At 38.6% G+C, this 23,547-nt stretch overlaps 1 protein-coding gene across 1 annotated transcript; it reads left to right on the top strand.

Annotated features, from left to right (window-relative positions):
- Positions 1-244: 244 nt before the first annotated feature.
- LOC127444059 (malate dehydrogenase, cytoplasmic-like) lies at positions 245-19,932 on the top strand. Its single transcript, XM_051703224.1, has 9 exons — positions 245-433; positions 7,330-7,428; positions 9,561-9,657; positions 12,757-12,932; positions 13,224-13,346; positions 15,397-15,573; positions 15,673-15,786; positions 16,038-16,127; positions 19,421-19,932. Exons 1-9 carry the CDS (start codon positions 380-382, stop codon positions 19,541-19,543), a joined length of 1,053 nt encoding a protein of 350 aa, XP_051559184.1. The 5' UTR covers positions 245-379; the 3' UTR covers positions 19,544-19,932.
- Positions 19,933-23,547: the final 3,615 nt, after the last annotated feature.

The following is a 23,547-nucleotide window of genomic DNA, read 5'->3' as shown; positions in this document are numbered from 1 at the left end:
TGGAAATCACTTAGTTTGCAGCATCAGTCCTTCACACTGACGTCACCCCCAAATTTCACAGCTCTTCGCCCCGTAAATTTAGCCCTTGTGATCAAAAATGGTAGAACGATTAGTTGATGTGGCGCTGTTTTTGTCTCCCAAAACTCATTACCGCACTACATGCACTGTCGAAGTGTGACGGATAGTAAAAACATTGGACGCACGCGACGCGACGCATACGAGAGCGGCAGCAAAGCGACTCTTGTCTGTCTGTCTGTCTGTCTATCTCAGGTTACCTGAAACATCGCTTTGCATCTGAACGCGTCCCAAAGCCCTTAGTTCTGCGTTCTGGGGAAAAACTAGACTCGACTGGACACCTCGAGGGACAAACTGCTCGAAAATGTTTACCCTGTTGTCGGCTATGTACTTTGTGGTGCGCGCGGCTTCGGCGCAGGTAAGACGCCTCTCCTCGACAGCGCAAGCGTAGCCTACGATGCTGCATGAATGACCGACCGCGAGTGTACGGTTTGAAAACAATAGGTTGCATTAAAATATCATGAACGCAAGTGAATTCGTCATATATATGGTCGCTTAAAATGTCTGTAGTAGGTTGATTTGGCATGCATTAGTCTTATTTATAATGCATGAGGTGAAAACTAAGTACGGTGGGAGGGCAGCGACCTTTTTGATCATTTATGATGCTTTGTGTCCAGCACCATGGTTAGCACCCGTTTTGTTGGAGCTGCTCCACCCTTTCCACGGCATGTTATGCAATGTTAACTTGGCTGAAGTGACTCTGTCCCAAACAGGGTTAAATATCGAATCAATGTCTTGGGTGATCTGTAGTGCTTTGCTTTAAACGGCTCTGTATTTAAGCTGATCACAACAATAGGCCTAGCAGCCTGATGCTAGAGGAAAATGAAAGTAAAATGCAAAATAATAATGCATTGTTTGTGCTTAAACAAAAAAGAAGTCCTGGCACAGATCCAAAGGTAACCCTAGAGTCTAACAGGCTTTTCACAGTTTAATTTGTTAATCCAGCATCATTTAAAACCATGGGTTATTTCATGTTTCACACTTACTTGACCCTGGGTTAGTAGGTAATACCATTGTCACTGCAATTCAGGGTTAGCACTTCTTTTGCTCAAATATGGTCTTATAATGAAGGAATACTTCACACGAAAGTTACCAAGCTCCAAAAAGGACAAAAGAGTCAATAAAAAGTAGTATGTGTGACTGGTGCACTATATTCAAAGTCTTTTAAAGCAATACGATAGCTTTGTATGAGGAACAGGCCGAAATGTAAGTCACTATTCACTAAAAACCTTCCCCTCCGCCACAGCTTACAAATCTCATTCATGGCTTATGTTCAATTAAAAAATGGCACCTCAACGGATCAGTTTTGACGTGATAAGCCTCATTTTCATTCCCGTTAAAAATCAAATATAGCACTACTCTGAATAAGCTCTATAATGACTTCAACCACAGTGATGATTTTTGGGTGAGTGAATGAATCCTTTAAGAGTACTAACCCCATTTTAAACTTATAAAAGTGGCCTAATACTAGGATTAAAGTGTGAAATGCCTATGAAACAACTAGATTAAAGGGATATATCTCCTAAAATCAGTGGTGGAAAGAGTACTGATTTTTTTTAACTTAAGTAAAAGTACTGCTACTGAAGAAATAATTCACTTGAGTACAAGTAGAAGTACTGAGAAATATTATGACTCAAGTAAGAGTAAATAAGTAGTTTGCTGAAAAGCTGCTCAAGTAATTGCGTTACAACTTACTTTATGAAAATGATATTATATATAGTAAATACGCTTCCATTTTTAGAGCACAAAGACATTTTTGTTATTTTTATTTTTATAATTTCTTAATTTTTATCCCCTTTTCTCCTCAATTTGGAATGCCCAATTCCCACTACTTAGTAGGTGCTCATTGTTACTCACCTCAATCCAGGTGGCGGAGGACAAGTCTCAGTTGCCTCCACTTCTGAGACAGTCAATCCGCGCATCTTATCACGTAGCTCGCTGTGCATGACACTGCAGAGACCCACAGCAAGTGGAGGCACATGCTACTCTCTGCAATCCATGCACAACTTACCATGCGCCCCATTGAGAGTGAGAACCACTAATTGTGACCACAAGAAGGTTACCCCATGTGACTCTACCCTCCCTAGCAACCGAGCCAATTTGGTTGCTTAGGAGACCTGGCTGGAGTCACTCAGCATGCTCTGGATTCGAACTCATGACTCCAGGGGTGGTAGTCAGTGTCAATACTCGCTGAGCTACCCAGGCCCCAAGACATTTTTGTTCTTGAAATAAATTGATGCTTCCTTTCACCAAAGATGCATTAAATTGATCAAAAATACTGCCAAAATCATGAATTGCAAATTATTATTACGGTTTGAAATAATGGTTTTAAGTGGTATGTATTACATTTTTTCTTTACCCGTGATGGCAAACAGATACGGTGTCACCTATTCCTTACAAAAGCATTCTAAAGTGCTAATTTGGTACTCAAGAAAATTTTATTATTAGAACAATTGAAAATGGTTTTCCCCATTTGCTGAGGTATTGAATTCTTACAAGTTGTTTTACACTTGCAAGTCAAATTTTGGTTTTAAGAATAGGCAAAAAGAAACAAATTTCTCCTGAAATTGTATTTTCTCCTGAAGTCTATTGTTTTAGAGAGATGAAGGCTATTCCATGCATTACTGTTTTTAAAAAAAATAATCTCTAACCAGGATAGAGAGGGAAGTGGACGGCAAGATGCACAACAAAAAGTAAATCCCAGTCTCTAGTTTGAGAAACAGACTCCTCACAGGTCCTAAACTAGCTGCTTCTAAATGCCAAAGACCTGCATTGCTGCAAGAGGATTCTTGGACAAACAAAATGTTAAGAACAAATCATTTATTTCAATAGAAATAGCCATTTGTAACATTCTAAATGTCTCTAAATCATCTCTAAACTACATAATGTGCATTGTAACTGAAACACATTCTTATTTCAGGTTTATTCCCATTCACGTATGTCCAAGTATTTTGGCTAAGTTAACATACTATACAAAACTAATATAATGCAATATCATAGAGGAGGAAATTTATCTTCTGTGATATTGCAGCAATTATCCAGATATGGCATGAGATTTTTAAGCAAACTGTTATCAACTTGCCAACTGAAAAAGAGTTATAAACAAAGAGTTAATAAATATTTCCTAATTGTATCAACTCTTTATTTATCATTCTTTTATGCATATTACAATTGTTCATGTATTTTTCAAAATGTTTGGTTATGTTTTTATGTATTTTTATTAGATGAGAAACATTTTTACAATTCACAAGAAGACAAGAAGATATCACTGATTACCTTTTCACTGTGATATAAATGGAAGATACTATACCATGTGATTTCATTCTAGCCCGTTGATTGGTTGTTTGTTCATTTGAACTCTGCCTTTGTTTGTATTTGAAAAAATCTTTTATTCACATGTATTGTTTTAGCCCCGATGAAGGCCTAGATGCCGAAACGCGTTGGCAAAATAAAGTCAGAATTATTCTCCACTCCACAAGTGCTGCTGGATTTGCTTTTCAATTTTACTTTTTTATTTCCAAGCACCTTGTTTGTTTTGTGAAGTTGCACCAGAATAACTCTGCAAAATGTATTATTGTATTACAGTTGTATTAATAAAGTCTTAATTAACATTATAGTTATTTAACATATTGATATATTATTATTAAGTAAACTGTAGCATTTTGTTACATTATGTTTTGTGATTTCTCATACCTTCTTTATATAACATCCATCCCTTGTGCACTTTTGGCCTCTAGCAGGTAAGGCTTTTCAGAGAGATAAACAGCAGCACAGGGCAGGGAAGTACAGTACAGCACCATAAGCACTAGTGAGTGTTACCCACTAGGACAGTTTATTTTGATCAAGAGGGGTGAACAGTTTCGGAATTTAACATGGGAGTACAATACCGAACTGATGCGGATTGATAGAAGTGGAGAGCCCGTCTGTGCGCGCAATGGTACGAGGAACCGGACAGTGGGAAAAAATAATGTTCAGTGAAAATTCAAAAGAAGATCACAATGTATGTAATTGTAATTATATCAGATATTTGTTTTTTTCTCCCCTTTTCTCCCCAATTTGGAATGCCCAATTCCCAATGTGCTCCAAGTCCTCGTGGTGGCGTAGTGACTCGCCTCAATCTGGGTGGTGGAGGACGAATCCCAGCTGCCTCCAAGTCTGAGACCGTCAATCCGCGCATCTTATCACGTGGCTTGTTGAGCACGTTACCGTGGAGACATAGCGCGTGTGGAGGCTTCATGCTATTCTCTGCGGCATCCACCCACAACTCACCACGCGCCCCACCAAGAGTGAACCAGATTATAGCGACCACGAGGAGGTTACCCCATGTGCCTCTACCCTCCCTAGCAACCGGGCCAATTTGGTTACTAAGGAGACCTGGCTGGAGTCATTCAGCACGCCCTGGATTCGACCTCACGACTCCAGGTGTGGTGGTCAGTGTCAATACTCGTTGAGCTACCCAGGCCCCCAATATCAGATATTATTAACAAAACATGGGAACTCATTGCGTGGGCATTTTTTGCCCCCATATTTTGAATTTCGGGGATATTTTTGTCAATTTCTGCGTTATTTTTGCCCCGAGTCCCTGTTAATTTCCAGCATTATTGGCATTGTAATTTATTACACTATTGGTATTTAAAAGTTTGTTTTAGACATTTAGTAGCAAGTAAACAAGATATCCCCACATATTTTTTGACACAGTTAAAACATTGCCTACCTTAAAAATAAGTAAAGTTTGATCAGTGGTTAAACGTGTTCAGATGGTTCCCTCGTACCTGAATGAACAGCTCCTTTCCAGAATAAAATATGCAGAAAATCACCGTATTACAGTTCTTGTATCGTGACAGGGCAGAAAGTCTTGTTGTCATTGCTAGGGAAGAGAGGACACAGGCGGCAGCTTATACAAGCTGCTGTGCTCATGATGCTGTGCCCTGCGGGATTCTGTCGTGCGGTGTACAGCACTTTTTAGTTTATAAACAGATTTAGCACTTATAACTTGCCGATTTCTTCTTCCCAAAAATTCAGAAATATGTTTTTTTTTTTTTATTTTGTACTTAGTAATTGTGGTGAAATATAACTGTAGAATACTTAACTTTTAATCAACTCAAGTAAAAGTACTATTATTAATTTATACTTAAAAAAGTAGAAACATCTGAAAAATGTACTCAAGTACTGGAAAGTACGGAAAGTACTTCTGCCCAAAAGGAAAATGATCTCATCATTTACTTACTCTCATGCCGTCCCAGATGTGTATGACTTTCTTCTCTTGAACACAAACAAAGATTTTTAGAAATATATTTCAGCTCTGTAGTTACATGCAATGCAAGTGAATGGTGACCAGAACTTTGAAAGTCATAAAAACATACAAAGGCAGCATAAAAGTAATCCAGTAGTTAAATCAATATCTTCAGAAAATAAATGATAGATGTGGGTAAGAAACAGATCAATAATTAAGTGCTTTTAACTATAAATCTCCACTTTCTCTTTCACATTCTTCTTCTTTTGTTTTTGGCAATTTGCATTCTTCATGCATATCGCCACCTACTGGGCAGGGAGGAGAATTTATAGTAAAAATGGACTTGAATATTGATCTGTTTCTCACCCACATCTATCATGTTGCTTCTGAAGATATGGATTTAACCACTGGAGTCTTATGGATTAATTTTATGCTGCCTTTGTAAGTTTTTCAAAGTTCTGGTGCAACTTGAGGCCCTTGTATCAACAGTAGAGCATGATATATTGTATGATCCTAGGGGCAAAAGAAAGGACAATGAGCTGTGTTTTGAATAACATCCTGGCAACCAACAAAAACAACATATTTCTTGTGCTATATGTTGTATTTGCAAATTATTTTTTAATGCCGTGCCTGCATTTTACATATGATAGAAGTTCTATAAGTTCGTGTCGGAGACCTGCGTTCAGTGTTCAAGAACCAATCAGGAACCTAAACCTATCGCCAGTACAAAGGCAGAATTTCTGAACTCGACCTTTTTACGAGCTTTTTTTTTGGCGTTTTGCCCATATATGGAAGTGGTGTGGGCGTGAAGGATGGGCTGACGTCAGAGCGGACGTTCATGGGGAATGTGTTCGTTTCTGAGAGCTGGTTGGTGGAGGAGAGCAGCAGACACTGAGAAGTCAACTACATATCCCAGTGTACATCTCGTTTTTATGCCTCAATGCAAACCGTATGACATTTCCATACAAGAGTAGAGGTGACCCTCCATTCAGTGACAGTCTGAGTTGGAAAGCAGCACGTCTTTGGCGCACATCTGAACCTGCACAATCACGATTGAAAGATGGTGAGAAACCCGGATCCATCCATTTTAGAGCTGTAGTATATTGTAGAATGAATCAAGTTTGTGCATAAGATGGCGGGCTAGTTTAATGTGAACACTTCTGGAGGAAATATAGATTCTGAAATCTGCGCATAAGAGCTGTAATATCAAATATATTTTGTGAATGATTTTAAATGGGCATTTCCGCTGTTGTGGAGTGGGTGTAACTTCATGCAGGCATCATTGTTTGCAGACAAGATTTAGCTACATAAGTTGTGGAATTTGTATATAATATGAATAGAAGATGAAATGCCGAAGTTACCGTCGCTACAATGTGTCGCGTGACTCGATTCGCTCAGCGCATCAATTGCGTCACCATCTCATTCATTAATGGATTTACTTAAATTAATCTTGTTTGTTTTACATAATTTTATGGGAACTTTAGTTTTTGGTTTGAAAACCTAAAAAGAACGTTCCAAAAACGTTAAAAGTTGGCTCCTAAAACATTATCCAATTTGGAACCATACACTAACGTTAGGGGAACGTTCTGTGCCCATTTGCTGAAACAAATGATGTGCAACCTCTGAACTTTATGACAAATGTGTAATTGGTTCTGCTCAACCCGCTCAGAGTGGGATTTGAACTGTGGTCTCCTTTAGGAGACTAAAGGCCTCATTGCTAGTGCACCTCTTGAGGTCAGGGGAGTGAGGGTTATACACTGCACAGATACATACCAGCTGGCTGCAGTTACACTCACCCCCTCAACCTCACTCCCATCCGGGTCACCATTGTAAACAGTCCTGCTCGACCTGCTCCGAGCGGGATTTGAACCAGGGTCTCCAGCATGGGAGGTTTACACACTGCACAGCTACCTACCTTTACAAATGCACTTGATTTGTGATGCCATGTCAGTCTTCATTCATGTGAAATAGGTCATGCTGTTTATGAGTGGTTTTTTTTTTTTTTTTTTGTCTCATTTCAGGCCGAACCGATCCGAGTTTTGGTGACTGGCGCAGCCGGACAGATCGCTTACTCTCTGCTGTACAGCATTGCCAAAGGAGATGTGTTCGGCAAGGACCAGGTAAGATGGCGACAGGTTGTGTTATTGCGTAATGGGACACTGGGGGAAAAACTGCTTGTAGAGAAAACTGAATGAGGTATTTTAAACCATGATTTTGTGTTATATAATAATGTGTGATTAAAATATGCTATTCTGTTGGTCCCTCTGTTACTAATTTGTTAGTATATAGCACTCTTGCATACAGTTTGGACTATTTTTTGAAGTATATAGTATACTGTATATACTTTGCATAGTATGCAAATGTTCTGTATGCATGGAAAACTCTACACTCTAGATAACATACTGCACTTGTCAAAAAGTGCAGTATACACCAAAGCACACCGGAATACTAAATGCCACAGTCCGATGCACTTAACTTGACCTTTTATTTCCAGTGTGATGATAAATGAACCGGAATTACTGCTGTAACTTTTTAACATCTTGTTTTGATTTATCATTTGATCGGACAGCCAAAAGTTGAGAATTTTGTAGACAAAATTGAATTTAAAAATGAAAAATGTATTTGAATGACACCTGGACATGATACTCACACTAGTGAGATCATGTGAAAACAATGTAGCATACTGCTGTTTGAAACGTTTATCATTGCATATGTGTACTGTTTCACATGCTGTATTTTAAAAATGGGCTGTTTAGAAAGAAAATGTTGTATATATACCATGCAGCAAGCAGTAATCTAGTATTCCATTCCTAACAGAGCCTTATAGGTCTTATACTGCAAATTTTGCCAGTTGTAGTAGGTCATGGCCATAATTTTAAACATCTCTATTTCAACTCATTTTTTGATAGCACTATCAAAATGCAAAATAACAATGCAAAATATATATTTACTACAATATTTATGAAGTAGGCTGGAAAAGTTTGTCTAGACAGACTTTGGTCTTGGCCTGATGTCTGAAAGTTTATAGGCTCAATCGGGTCAGAAAGACGCACAGAAAGAATGTCAAAAAGATAGATGGATCGATAGATGGATAGATAGGAAAAGAGAAAAATACAAGAAAGAGAGCTTAACTTAAAGCAAATTAAGACTACGTCCACATCAATCCAGATACATTTGAAAACAGCGTTTTCATTTTCGAAATGCTCTCCTTCCACACTGCCATTTGAAGTGTTTTCCACAAGTTGCTTGTCCACAGTAAAATGTGTGAAAACTCTTAAATCCCCTTACTCCGCATGCGAAAAATCGCCATTCCATGTACGGTCTGAAATGCAATTGACCTTGTGTTCCGTCGCCGGACAGCAGTGCCGAGTAAACATCCCATCGCCTTTGAAGGAATGCAATGTGAAGGATGTACAAAGTAATATTTATATTTAACAACACTATCAAAGTGAATATCATGCACAACAACGCTGTTACAACATGGGCCACCATATTGATAGTTTTGGGTTGGATGGATCACATGACGACAAATACATCATCATTTCGTGTTCAGATATCTCCATTTTCACTCTCTACGCTACAATGTGAAGACATTTTCAAATTTATCCACTTGGGAGAGCGTTTTCGGAAAGCTCCATTTTCGCTGTCAAAAATGGCGTCTTGGTGTGAACGGAAGGCCAAAACATTGGGGGGGAAAACAAGATACATTTTCAAAAGAAGGCCTATTGTGGGTTTGTTTACATTTGAATTTTTGCCTCTGTAGGAGTTTCAATAGACTTGACCTGTTTGAACATTCCGTTAATGTAAGTTTATGGGATTTTTTGCAGATTGGAATGTCCGTTGTACAAAAAATCGTAATTCTGATCAGTTAGAAAAGTCAAAGCAGCGCAAGTCAGAACAGTATGAAGGTCTGTGCCAAATTTTGTAGATGTTGCTTGAAAGCTCTGGGAGGAGTTACAGTTGATAATTTTGGTCTTTGTTTAGGGAATTTAGAAAAACACCAAATAATGTCTGTAGAATTACAGTATAATAAGATAACCGTATTATTTGACCAGTTGTTTGACAACAGTGTAGCACACTACTGAAACGTTGCATTGTGCCTACTGTTTCACTTACTATTTTTAAAAATTAAAAGACAGTATACAATTTTAACTGTGCAGTGTCCAGAAAGTAGTAAATAAGTATTCCAATGTTAACACAGCCTGTTTTGTGACTGATGCTTTGTAACGTTATTATGTGTCTTTTTGTTCAGCCCATCATCCTGGTTCTGTTAGATATCACTCCGATGTTGCCTGTGCTGGATGGTGTTGTCATGGAACTGCAGGATTGTGCTCTTCCACTTCTGAGGGGTGAGGGTTATGATGCCTGTGCCTGATCCCAGATCTGTTTCCCTCTTTTCCATACTTTTACAATTTAAAGCTCTAAAAAAGGACCAGAAAACACCATAAAAAAACAATCATCATAGTTTATATAGCTCAAACACTGTATTCCAAGTAATCTGAAGCCACACGATACCTTTATGTGAGGAACAGACCAACATTTTGGTTGATTTTCACTTAGAATATACCCCTTTGCAGCTAGTGAATAATAATGCAAATTTCCTTCAGTCATTTCCAGAAGACTTGGAATATACAGACTCTACATTGTTGCATTTTTGTTTTGTTTTTTGTCCTTTTTGGAGCTTTACAGAAGTGGTCACTATGAACTAAGCAGCGTAAAGAAGATTATTCAGAATGTCTCATTTTGTGTTCCAAGGAAAATAAGAGCATATGTGTTTGGAATGGCAACAGGGGAGTAAATAATGTCAGAATCTTCATTTTTGGGTGAAATATTCTTTAAATCCTCTTTAAAAGAAATCACTTCAGCGATACAGTGTGTGACAGAATGAATGAAGATTAATCCTTTAATTAATTTGGACCTTATCATTGGACATTTGATATCAAAATCAGGTTGGGGAAGATATGCCTGGATCTGTTGTCATTGGACTCCAGTGAAAACCGGTTTAACTGGCTCCTCTCTCTCTCTCTCCCTGTAATTTGGTTTATTTATAGTCACGCTTGCTCTATCCACATCTTGAATGTATTAAAAATGCACAAGAGCAAGCATGATTCTGCAGAATAGCACTGCAGGAGCAGCGCAGAATGAGTGTTTGGGACACTGTTTTTGATGAGCGGGGAGGTGTGACTAGCCTCGAGTCATCTTATTGGCTTAAACTGTAGGATGCCGTTCATAGTCAGGAACCAATCAGAAACGTGATGGTGACACAACAATGGAGGTTGGAGGGGAGGAGTCCAAAGAACAAGTTCTATCGCAAAAGTTGAGCTTTGGTTGAAGGTCCACTCTGATAAATAGACTTTCTCTAACTGTCATTCTGAAGATTATCAATGCAACGAGCCATTTCAGGAAATATTGACAGCCTGATAAATGATGATTTATGGCGATGAGAGATGAAAGCGTTAGGAGATAATGTGAGCACATCCTCTGGAGATATTTTAGTCTAGGTACGATTGTAAAAATGTTTTAGTGTGTGCAGTTTAGGTGATTGGACCATGATAGGAGTGAATTATGTCACTCGTTCAATCACATACTGTCCTTTCTTGCTTGCTAAAACTAAACTGTACTTAGGTTTAAAAGTAGTGTTTCCTTTGACCCTAGAACAGTGGTACCAAATTTGTTTTTTTAGGCCCTTTTGTAGAATATGTACCTCCCCAATCATCATCATAATCATCTTTCTTTGAATGCTAATCAGTACTGATTTGCTATAAAACTGCTACTCTTTTGCACTATTTACAGTGGCAAGAAAAATTATGTGAACCCCTTGGAATGAGCTGATTTTCTGCATTAACTGGTCATAAAATGTGATCTCATCTTCATCAAAGTCACAAGTTTAGACAAACACAATGTGATTAAGCTAACAACACACAAACAATTATAATCTTTCATGTCTGTATTGAACATATCCCATTAAACATTCACAGTGCTGTGGGAAAGTAAGTGAACCCTTGGATTTAATAACTGGTCGATCCTCCTTTGGCAGCAATAACCTCAACCAAGCGTTTCCGGTAGCTGCGAATTAGACCTGCACAATGTTCAGAAGGATTTTTGGACCATTCTTCATTACAGAACTGCTTCAGCTGAGCCATATTCTTTGGATGTCTGGTGTGAACGGCTCTCTTGAGATCATTTCACAGCATCTCTATTGTTTAGGGTCATTGTCCTGCTGCATCAGCCAACTCCTACTGAGCTTCAGCTGGTGCGCAGCCACCCTGACATTATCCTGTAGGATATCTTGATAAATTTGGGAATTCATTTTTCCTTTGACGATGGCAAGCGGTCCAGGCCCTGAAGCAGCAAAGCAGCCCAAATCATGATACTCCCTCCACCGTACTTCACCGTTGAGATGATGTTTTTTCATGTTGGTTTGCGGTGCCCTTTTTAACGGCATTCGTAGTGCCGCAGGTTCTTCCCAAACAATTCAACATTAGTTTCATCAGTCCACAAAACATTTTCCCAGTAGCATTGTGGAGTGTACAGGTGGTCTTTGGTAAACATTAGGCATGCAGCAATGTTTTTGTTGGAAAGCAGTGGCTTCCTTCATTGTGTCCTGCCATGGACATCATGCCTGTTTAATGTTTTCCGTATTGTAGACTCATGAACAGAGATGTTAACCAGTTCCAGTGATTCCTTTAAGTCTTTAGCTGTCACTCTAGGGTTCTTTTTTACCTCATTGAGCATTCTGCGGTGTGTCCTTTGAGTTGGCTGAACAGCCACTTCTACAGAGAGTAGCCACAGTACTAAATTGTCTCCATTTATAGACAGTTTGTCTAACTGTGGACAGATGAATATCTAAGCTCTTTGAGATAACTTTGTAACCCTTTCCAGCTTCATGCAAAGCAACTATTTTTGATCGTAGGTCTTATAAGTTACCTTTTTTGTGAGGCATTATCCACATCAGCAGATGCTTCTTGTAAATAGCAAACTCCTAATGTTTGAGTGCTTTTATAAGTCAGAGTAGCTCTAACCCACACCTCCCATCTCTTTTCATCAATTGAATGCCAGATTTGTGAACTCTTGACTCTAATTAGCTTTTGTTGATGTCATTAGCCTAGGGGTTCACATACTTTTTCTAACCTACACTGTTAAAGAGAAATTAAAATGCATTATGAACTATTTTTCATTTGAGAAAATAGCTTAAAAAAAATAAAAGTGATACTGCTTTGCATAGTATCACGTTATAGTTCTCCCAAAAATGAAACCTCATTCGGTTTTGGCATGTATTGTCAACGCACCAGATTTGAATTTGTGGTCACAAATAAGATTTTTAGAGCAGTCAACTGTAAATATGGTTTCAATGTTCAGTAAATCATGTATAAAATAGTCTCTAAAGATCCTCTACAAATCTCTTTGTCTTTCTGTACCCCCTTGTTTCTCTCTGTTTCCCTCCACAGAGGTGATTCCCACTGATAAAGTTGAGGTGGGCTTTAAAGATCTTGATGCTGCCATCCTGGTGGGTTCTATGCCCAGAAAAGAGGGCATGGAGAGGAAGGACCTGCTGAAGGCTAACGTGGCCATTTTTAAAACCCAAGGTGAAGCACTGGAAAAGTATGCCAAGAAGACTGTCAAGGTGAAAACTAAATGCAACCGTTAATGCTGCATTGCACGAATCTGTTTCTGTAAGACTAAAGTTGTTAAACACAGAATATTGAAATTCCTCACAGGCTAAACTGTAATCTGGCTGAGGATTTTTTTTTTTTTTTTTTTCTGTTAAAGAATTTGTACCTTACAACAGGGTTCCTGAAGTAAATATCTTTATTTATATAAATATCTTTATATAAATATCTTATATATATTGAAACTGATTTTTAACATACAACATTTATTGAATATATATAGGCTTAAAAATGTTTTTCCTTAGGTGCTGGTTGTCGGAAACCCAGCCAACACCAACTGTTTGATTGCCTCCAAATCTGCTCCCTCCATTCCTAAGGAGAATTTCTCCTGTCTGACCCGTCTGGACCATAACAGGGCTCGCTCTCAGGTCTAAAACCCATTGTCTTTTTCCCTTTCAGTCGTTACTCTTTAACTCAGTCTGTCTGATCTTTGTGTTTCCTGAGACACAGGTAACTTGAGCTTTCTTTAATTTCCATCGCAGTGGCTACATTTTGCAAGCAATATAAAATTAAGCGACATATTGTGAATATTGCAATAATTTTAATGCACTTGGATATTACCCTTCCTACAGGCCGCATTGTTTGACTAATTTTAGTTTTTTTATTTAGGTGAAAAACAGTGTTGAAAACATGCCTTGATTTTTTTTTTTGTTTTTTTGTTTTTACCTCATTTCTATTGTATATTAGTGTTTGCTTTAAGCCCAAAATTGCGGTTAAGAATTACTGTTTTAAAACACCTTTCAGCCCTCTGACAGTGGAAGGTAAAGTTTATGAGGGGAATAGGGCATTGGGATGATCATTTCTCAATGGAGCGCACCCATGTGTCATGTAAATTTTACAGGGCAGCCAAAGCAGTGCAAACCTCTAAAATAATACGGATATTAACTTTACTCACCCAAAGAGATGCGCTAAGGTGCGGTAACACACACCGGCTGCAAGCCACCACAGCGGGATAAGGTTTTGAATGATGCACGCGAGTACGGGATGCTTCGCTACCCGCTAAAATACAGGACAACAGGTGTCCCTTATGGGATAAAGTACGGGACAGATCAGCTAAAACGGGACCGTTGTGAACCCTAGCAGCAATAAACATTGCATATGCCACCTCTCTTGTTTTTTAAGCTGTTGTCTGTGACAAATATAATATTTGATACTGCCCTCATGAAAACATCCATTGGTAAACTCTCATTGATAAATTCTTACACATGGTAAATATGCAAGTTCGCATTGTTACTATGACAGCTAACGTGGATGTGCTAGTAAAAGCGACTGCTGTCTGAACAGAAAAAAATCAGATCTGTCCACATATAGCGGTCAGTATAAATGAGAAAGGATTTGAGAATAAATCTGATTTTTCCTGCACTGTGAACAAAGCTTTAGTAGAGAAGAGTGCTTAGGAGGGCAAACAACGCCAGCATCCAGCGCCGCTTTGAACTTCACGGGAAAAGTGGAGTGATGGTTAAGACTTTGCGTGCTTCAGTGGTAATTAAAATGCACTGAAAATACTTGATTTCTATCACAAGTCCCATCTAGGCCTGTTTTGTACTAAGAGGTTCTTTCTCCATCATTTTATCACTGACAGGGAAGCGCTGTTGTGGTGTGTCTGTCACTGTAATGACTCATGTTGGAGGTTCCGCCCTCCCAGCAAGTGTTTATGGTGTATTAACAGTAAATGCGTTAATTGCAATTGTTTTGAAATTTTTTTTATTTTTATTTTTCCCCTTTTTCACCCAATTTGGAATGCCCAATTCCCAGCGTGCTTTTAAGTCCTTGTGGTCGTGTAGTGACTCGCCTCAGTCCGGGTGGCGGAGGACGAATCACAGTTGCCTCCGCGTCTGAGACCATCAACCCGTGCATCTTATCACGTGGCTTGTTGAGAGCGTTGCCACGGAGACATAGCGCGTGTGGAGGCTTCACGCCATCCACCGTGGCATCCGCGCTCAACTCACCATGTGCCCCACCGAAAACGAACCACATTATAGCGACCACGAGGAGGTTACCCTATGTGACTCTACCCTCCCTAGCAACTGGGCCAATTTGGTTGCTTAGGAGACCTGGCTGGAGTCACTCAGCAGGCCCTGGGATTCAAACTAGTGAACTAAAGAACTCCAGGGGTGGTAGTCAGCATCTTTTACCACTGAGCTACCCAGTAGTAATTAATCGCAATTACGAAAAATAAACGTGTTAAACTTTTTAAATTAATCGCATGCGATTAACGCATTAATTCGGACAGCTCTTATATTTTGATATCCCAATGAATTGATGGAAATGAGCTATGGAACAAAATATATAAATGTAATATGCTTTATAAGACGAAACTGTTAGTCCTTCCTCCAGGTATCTTTGTTTTGGTAAATGTCCATTTTGAGTGCAGGTCATTGAGTGCAGCTCATTGTCAGATTTCCTCCATGCCTGTAGGTGGCGATGCGTGTTGGCGTTTCCTCTGACAGTGTGAAGAACGTGATTATCTGGGGCAATCACTCCTCCACTCAGTACCCAGATGTCCACCACGCTACAGTGAACCATCACGGGAAGGAGATGGCAGCTTTAGATGCTGTAAATGACGAAAGCTGGCTGAAGGGTGACTTTATCTCCGTAAGTCAAAGATCTTGGCACTATACTTTGGCCCTTATAGCTTCATTTTACTGTTCAGTAAGTCTTTTCAATGATCTATAATGGTTGGTTCTTAATCAGACGGTGCAGCAAAGAGGTGCAGCTGTCATTAAGGCCAGGAAGCTCTCCAGCGCAATGTCAGCTGCCAAAGCCATCTGTGACCACATGAGAGACATCTGGTTCGGCACTCCTGAAGTGAGTCTGGACCTCCAAGAGCACTTTACACATCCCATGAGTGTCCGGAATTCCAGTTTTGCAACGGAATATTTACAGTCACTGTAGAAAAGATAGGCTAAAATGCAATTCATTTTGGACCCGAATTGAGATCAGCCTGGTGCTTTTTGTCATTAGAATGCAGTAGATCCTCAAAAAGGGTCAAATGCCAACATCTTGTAGTCAGCAGACTATTGAGTGCTAAATATATCTCTTTCTCTGTCTCTGATCAGGGCGAGTGGGTGTCTATGGGTGTCTTTTCATCTGGTAATTCCTATGGAGTTCCTGATGACCTCATGTACTCTTTCCCCGTTATGATCAAGGTTTGTTTTCATCATAGCTGACATATTAAAGTTCTTCATTCCTAAACCAACAACATACCCTATAAAAGTGGGTATGTGTACAGATTTTAATTTCTTGCAAAAAAAACTAAATGAACAATAAAATGCTTATTTCTAATATATTATTTATGTACAGTACATGCATTGTGGTGCCGTAATGAGTCATAGTAGAGGAGAAATGTGAGGTACTGAGTGTATGACTTGTTTGTATCAATGAACAAAAAGAAATATACATTATTTTGAATTTGTTGAGCAGAAAAGTGTTTTAGAATGTAATGTGATCTGATTAACATTTTTTATTTTTAAATGACCCAACACTGTTTGCTTGAAGTACTCTACCACCTTCATGTTTTTACAAGTCTCAGTCAGCATGTGTCAGTAAGCACAAGTTATACAGGCAACGCGATGCAACCAAACTGAGATGCTCCAAATGCGTCCGTCTGCTGCATGTGTACATAGATGCATCCTTAGAAAAGCCCTTTTAATAAGTCCACCTTGGGCAAATTGAAGAATTCAATTGCAAAATGGATTGCTGTGGACTGTAGGCCAATGAGAGGCTTATGTTCAATTATATGGAAATAAACAAAATATTGCATTCTAAAGCCAATTTTGTTACTGGCTAATCTGCCACAATGATAATGTATTTTAACCCTTTAAGCTCGGATGGGCAAAAAAAATATTCTCAAAATAGTACTAACTACAGTTTTGACCAACACAAAAGTGGTATCGTTTGAAAGCTTAAAAGTTGTACTTTACAATGCATCTAGGCATTATGATCAAAACTGAACAAGTGCTTTGAAATTTGCAGACAAATCACAAGTGTTCCGTTTTGGTAATTTATAAAACAATTTGCACTGTGTATATTATTGTAATCTGTAAAAACATCAAACTCATCAAATAGCCAGGTGTCATATGTTGTTGGAAAGCTCTCAAAGAGTAGAATACAACCAGCTAATAACTACACAAAAAATAAATGGAACATAAAATATTACATACCATTACTTGGGAGGCAATTATCTTTCAAAGGAGCCCACAAACAACATAATCGGATGCATAGATCATTAGATAATCCACATGAAGCACAATGTTCCATATGGCCACCAGGAGATGGCGTCATTGAGTCTAATGGCACTCATTCTGTGAAATCTCATTATTAAAATCATGTCTGTATGCTTTGCAAACCTTTAGTCATTGTTGTATTTGCATGTGTAATTAGTTCTTATGTAAAATTATTATATTTTATTTGTTTGGAGAGGCTTTTGGACATTAGGATAAATTATATTTGTAATGCTTTAACTTTTGATTGTTTTGTCGTATCAACACAAGATTATTGTCAGGTATAGATGACATGATTGGGAACAAAATACAAGCAGTTTTTCGGAGCTACCTTATTTACACCCAGAGATATATAATGTCAAATCAGAAAAATCTGAAAAATAAATTTTTGGCTCAAGTTTTATTTTTTTTTCAGCAGTTTCTTAGTCTGAGTCTCAGAATTTATCATAATCTACACTGGCGGCCAAAAGTTTGGAATAATGTACAGATTTTGCTGTTTCGGAAGGAAATTGGTACTTTAATTCACTAAAGTGGCATTCAGCTGATCACAAAGTATAGTCAGGACATTACTGATGTAAAAAAACAGCACCATCACTATTTGAAAAAAGTCATTTTTGATCAAATCTAGACAGGCCCCATTTCCAGCAGCCATCACTCCAACACCTTATCCTTGAGTAATTATGCTAAATTGCTAATTTGGTACTAGAAAATCACTTGCCATTATATCAAACACTGCTGAAAGCTATTTTGTTCATTAAATGAAGCTTAACATTGTCTTTGTGTTTGTTTTTGAGTTGCCACAGTATGCAATAGACTGACATGTCTTAACGTCAATATTAGGTCAAAAATGGCAAAAAAGAAACAGCTTTCTCTAGAAACTCATCAGTCAATCATTGTTTTGAGGAATGAAGGCTATACAATGCATGAAATTGCCAAAAAACTGAAGATTTCATACAAAGGTGTACACTACAGTCTTCAAAGACAAAGGACAACTGACTCTAACAAGGACAGAAAGAGATGTGGAAGACCAGATGTACAACTAAACAAGAGGATAAGTACATCAGAGTCTCTAGTTCGAGAAATAGACGCCTCACATGTCCTCAGCTGACAGCTTCATTGAATTCTACCCGCTCAACACCAGTTTCATGTACAACAGTAAAGAGAAGACTCAGGGGTGCAGGCCTTATGGGGAGAATTGCAAAGAAAAAGCCACTTTTGAAACAGAAAAACAAAAAGAAAAGGTTAGAGGGGGCAAAGAAACACAGACATTGGACAACAGATAATTGGAAAAGAGTGTTCTGGATCTTAACCCCATTGAGCTTTCGTGGGATCAGCTAGACTGTAAGGTGTGTGAGAAGTGCCCGACAAGACAGACACATGTATGGCAAGTGCTACAGGAAGTGTGGGGTGAAATGTCACCTGAGTATCTGGACAAACTGACAGCTAGAATGCCAAGGATCTGCAAAGCTGTCATTGCTGCACATGGAGGATTTTTTTTTTTGATGAGAACTCTTTGAAGTAGTTTAATAGTAATTTTTCATGTTATTAATGTCCTGACTTTACATTGTGATCAGCTGAATGCTACTTTGGTGAATAAATGTACCAATTTCTTTCCATAAGAGCAAAATCTGTACATTATTCCAAACTTTTGGCCGCCGGTGTATATAATTTAAAAATTTGAAAAGTCTTCTTTACAGTAATACCAAACACTTGACCCTCCTCTTCTTTTTTTTTTTTTTTTTTTTTGTCAAATTATAAGCGTTTAATTTTTTGGGTATGCCACTGAAACAGGAAATCTTTAAAAACACCTTCAGAGCTTAAAGTGTTAATTATATGAATTTATATTATATATAAAAATATTAAATGTAAATATATAATTTAAATAATTGTATGTGTGTATATAATATATAATTATTTAATCATTATATATTGAATTATTTTTATTTAATGATCTTTCTCTGCAAATTTTGATGTATGTGATTAATTCAATTAATATGCACGTGTAATTAATTAGACATTTTTATCAAATGACTGCCCTAAAAAAATTACTCGTACCATATACAGTTTTGGTCATAATGCACCCCTAAAACAATCTTTACTGTATTAAAAATGACCATTAAATGTGTTCCTAGCTGAAATCACAGCACTGGGTCTAAAAGTTAAAGTTTCTATTGCAAAACTAAGCATTTCTGTGTGTGTGTCTGTGTGAACCCCAACAGAATAAGGCTTGGAAGGTGGTTGATGGACTCGCCATCAACGATTTTTCCCGCGGTAAGATGGACGCCACTGCCGCTGAGCTGGTAGAGGAGAGAGATACGGCGCTCACCTTCCTCGGGGCGTGACTCGATGTCACCACAACAACGCGGCAGTCGTTAGATGCTTCCAAATCCCCAAATTCCCGACTGTAAAGTCCTGTAGATTTCACAGCTGACCGTGTGTGTGTGTGTGTGTGTGTGTGTGTGTGTGTGTGTGTGTGTGTGTGTGTGTGTGTGTGTGTGTGTGTGTGTGTGTGTGGATGAAAGTCTCAATGTGTGTGTGTGTGTGTGTGTGCACCACTTTGCAAGTTATTAATGAAACTAGAAATGTCTGCAATGTAACTTTTCCTCTATTTTGAGTGCCTGGAGCAAAACCTGAAGGAGAAAATGTCCATTGATTCAAATACACACATAGTTGTCCTGACCAAATTAACAATCATTTGTCATCCAACAATAAAAGACCACATGAAATTGAATATCTGTTGTGCACTTGGATTATGTGACATTCTCACACAAAAACAGATGTTACTAAGTGGATATATGGATTCAGGAAGAAAGGAAAAAGGTATTTTACACTTTTAAATGTACATTGAATTCCTGCAAGTTCACATCTATAGATATTTAAAAATGGAGCTCCATACTAAAGTTCTTTTGAAGCCAAACCAGTTTACTTTTCTATCTAGGGTTTCAACAATCGTTGAAAACCAGAAACTTTTTAATTCACCTTTGAATTCAGATTTACAGGCCAGCAAATGTTTTGGAAATTAAATTTGAATTTTTTTTTTTTAAATTATTATTGTGAATACATGTTGTTGTTGTTTTTCTAGTTTTGCTCAACTGATATATATGTATATATATAATCAGTTAGACATTTCCCCGTGAGTGAAATTAGTTTAAAAAAAATCTTCCAGTTATTAAGGGCTGCAACGCCATAGGAAAGTCTCACTTGTTTACGAGTGTCCAAGTGATGACCACAAGATGTCGCTGTTTCACATATCCACACTGTTTCCGTTTACAAACGCGGTGAAAAATGGAACGGAATTCTCAGTCATTTGATTGGTCGAGCCGGTTCGCCTCCTGCTCTGATTGGTCCGCAAACCAACTTTATTTCCACACCTCAATTTCGTGTGACTCTTTCGCCCTTGACACAGCGTGCAGAGCAGTGGACGTGTGAGTATCCTCGCATGTGCTGTCAACAATACGCAAACAAGCCTGTCTGCTGTTAAGATGTGTTTGAGTATTATAGTTGCCCAACCACCCAAAACCCACTATCTGTGCGCTGTGTGCTTGTGTTTGCTTGCTAGGGTTGTTGTCTTTGAAGTTTTTATATGGTAAAGTTCATAAAGGCTAGATAGGAGGTTGTTCTGTTACTTTGGTCCCCATGCTTTTTAATGCATATTTGGACAAGCAAACCTGTCAGTTAGGTCTAAGTGAAAGCAGAAAAAGCTGAGTTCACGGCCCCATGTAATAGTTCTCTTGACCGTAAGGGGCAGTTCACTCAGGATACATTTTGTGTCAGCCTGATCGCACATAAAAATCGGCAAGCGTGTGCCGATTTTTCTTTAGCCGAAATCGGGATAGGGTACCAGAACTTTAGGAAACAGCACGCGGACTTCCCGTGTGATCATGTTGTTTGTTTTAAAAATCAGCTATAGACGGAGCGCAAAGAAATGGAACCCAACGCAGAGGTTTCGAGACACTTTTTAACGTTTTTATAAAGCAATAATCTCACATATCTCAAAAGTCTCAATAAGTACTTTACAGTAATTTTACAGCGTTAACGGTTGTTGTCAGGCGGATGTTACTAGAGAACTATTACTTGAGGGTGATATAGCATTTTCTTCTTGTAACACAGAGGCAAGACTTGGGCGACCTGCTTGTCCAAACATTATAAAAAGACACCAATATTAAATAAATAGTTGTTTTCCTCATAATAATAGTCATAGTGATTTTTCAGCCAAAAAAATACAGTTCATTAGCGTAACTGTTGACTGTTTACGCTTGCAAATCAACAGATGCATGTTTATAGGTATGTTAATTGTCATTTTACCATCTTAAAGGGATAGTTCACCCACAAATGACAATTCTCTCATTATTTACTTACCCTCATGCCATCCCAGATGTGTATGACTTTCTTCTGATGAACACAAACAAAGATTTTTAGAAGAATATTTCAGTTCAGTAAGTCCAAACAATGCTAGTGAGAGTCCAAAAGCACATAAAGGCAGCATAAAAGTTATCCATGAGACTCCAGTGGTTAATTCTATATATACCATGGTCTGTTCTAATACTCGATTCTGATTGGCTGGAATGTGTGCAGTTTAAACCGTTGAATGCACAGGTAGTTCCAGTCAGTTTTAATCACTCGCTGTTCTCCATAATGACATATTACGAGAGTTTTATGCCTCTGTTCAAATGAACTCAAGCCGTGAACGTAGTATCGGAGCTGAGATTAACTATCACGTCACTAAACAACATCATCAAGTCATGCAGTGTCATCTTTACATCAACTGTGACGCTGGGTGGAGAGAAGGTAACCGGGACCATCAAATGCGTCTTTTGCTGTCCGGCAAGATGATGTATATTGTAATATGATAAATATTCATTTAAAATGGCTGCTTTACTCGACATGTGTGCCTATAGAGGGCGCCCTGCGATCACACATCGCTGACTGAAGCTCTAAATGGTGACTGTTTTATAACACGCAGCCATTTGCTGTTTTGAAATCGAGCAACGCCACATAGCGATTTTATTCTAAATTCAGTCAATTGTGCAGCCTTAATGGATACCATCTGGATGTCTCAGAGGTCAAAGTCTACCGGATTAGAGCGTTTTGGATGATTTTCTCCACATCATGAACAGTAAGTGCAACTTTTGCAACTGTCACATCAGCAACGGCGCTTTTTCCTCAATAATGTGAAAATGACAACGAATAGGAATTCAATATTACATGTTTTCAGGAGTGCCAACCCTTCTACATTATGTAGCTATTATTATTTCTGGATTGACTATTTAAATGAACAGTTTTTAAGGAGTGTTTGGTCTCCAAAAAACTATATTATCGCACTACTTTATCTCTGTGTCTGATTTAGAATGGACAGAACTCTAGATCTAACAACCTGGATGAAGTTAACCTTAATTTTTTTCTTCCAGTCAAAATTTGTGCTGCATTAATTAATGAGAGCATTCACTAATCAATGTTAGCAAGTGACCATGGTATAAGCGGGATACAACTTCACACATAGCCGTGTATTATCCCTTACTTCTTTAGAAGTGATATGATATGGGTAGCTCAGTGGTAAAAGACACTGGCTACCACCCCTGGTGTTTGCTAGTTCGCTAGTTTGAATCCCAGGGCGTGCTGAGTGACTCCAGCCAGGTCTCATAAGCAACCAAATTGGCCCGGTTGCTATGGAGGGTAGAGTCACATGGCGTTACCTCCTCGTGGTTGCTATAATGTGGTGCGTTCTCGGTGGGGCGTGTGGTGAGTTGTGCATGGATGCCATGCTATGTCTCCGTGGCAACGCGCTCAACAAGCTACATGATAAGATGCGTGGGTTGGCGGTCTCAGACACGGAGGCAGCTGGGATTTATCCTCTGCCACCCGGATTGAGGCGAATCACTATGCGACCACGAGGACTTAAAAGCGCATTGGGAATTGGGCATTACAAATTGGGTGAAAAAAAAAAGTGATATGATAAGTGTGGGTGAGAAAGAGATCCATCTTCTAAGTCCTTTTTTACCATCAATCTCCACTTTCACATTCTTCTTCGTTTTTGGTGATTCACATTCTTCGTGTATATCGCCACCTACTGGACAGGGAGGTGAATTTATAGTAAAAAAAAAAAAAAGGACTTAAATATTGACCTATTTCTCATACACACTTATCATATCGCTTCTGAAGACATGGATTAAACCACTGGAGTTTTACGGATTACTGTTATGCTGCCTTAATGTGCTTTTTAGAGCTTCAAAATATTGGTACCCATTCACTTGCATTGTTAGGACCAACAGAGCTGAAATATTCTTCTAAAAATATTTCTTTGTGTTCAGCAGAAGAAAGAAAGTCATAAACATCTGGGATGGCATGA

Source organism: Myxocyprinus asiaticus, chromosome 7, assembly GCF_019703515.2.
Source record: "Myxocyprinus asiaticus isolate MX2 ecotype Aquarium Trade chromosome 7, UBuf_Myxa_2, whole genome shotgun sequence".
Lineage (NCBI taxonomy): Eukaryota > Metazoa > Chordata > Actinopteri > Cypriniformes > Catostomidae > Myxocyprinus > Myxocyprinus asiaticus.
The sequence above is the reverse complement of the archived record's forward strand: the minus strand, read 5'-3'. Positions and strand labels throughout refer to the sequence as shown.

Bases quoted from the DNA above. Each gene is read 5' to 3' on its own strand.
- LOC127444059 (XM_051703224.1), top strand. From the start codon at position 380: ATGTTTACCCTGTTGTCGGCTATGTACTTTGTGGTGCGCGCGGCTTCG. The intron at 13,347-15,396 runs GTCTAAAACCCA...CCATGCCTGTAG, and splicing joins ATAACAGGGCTCGCTCTCAG to GTGGCGATGCGTGTTGGCGT. The intron at 15,574-15,672 runs GTAAGTCAAAGA...GTTCTTAATCAG, and splicing joins TGAAGGGTGACTTTATCTCC to ACGGTGCAGCAAAGAGGTGC.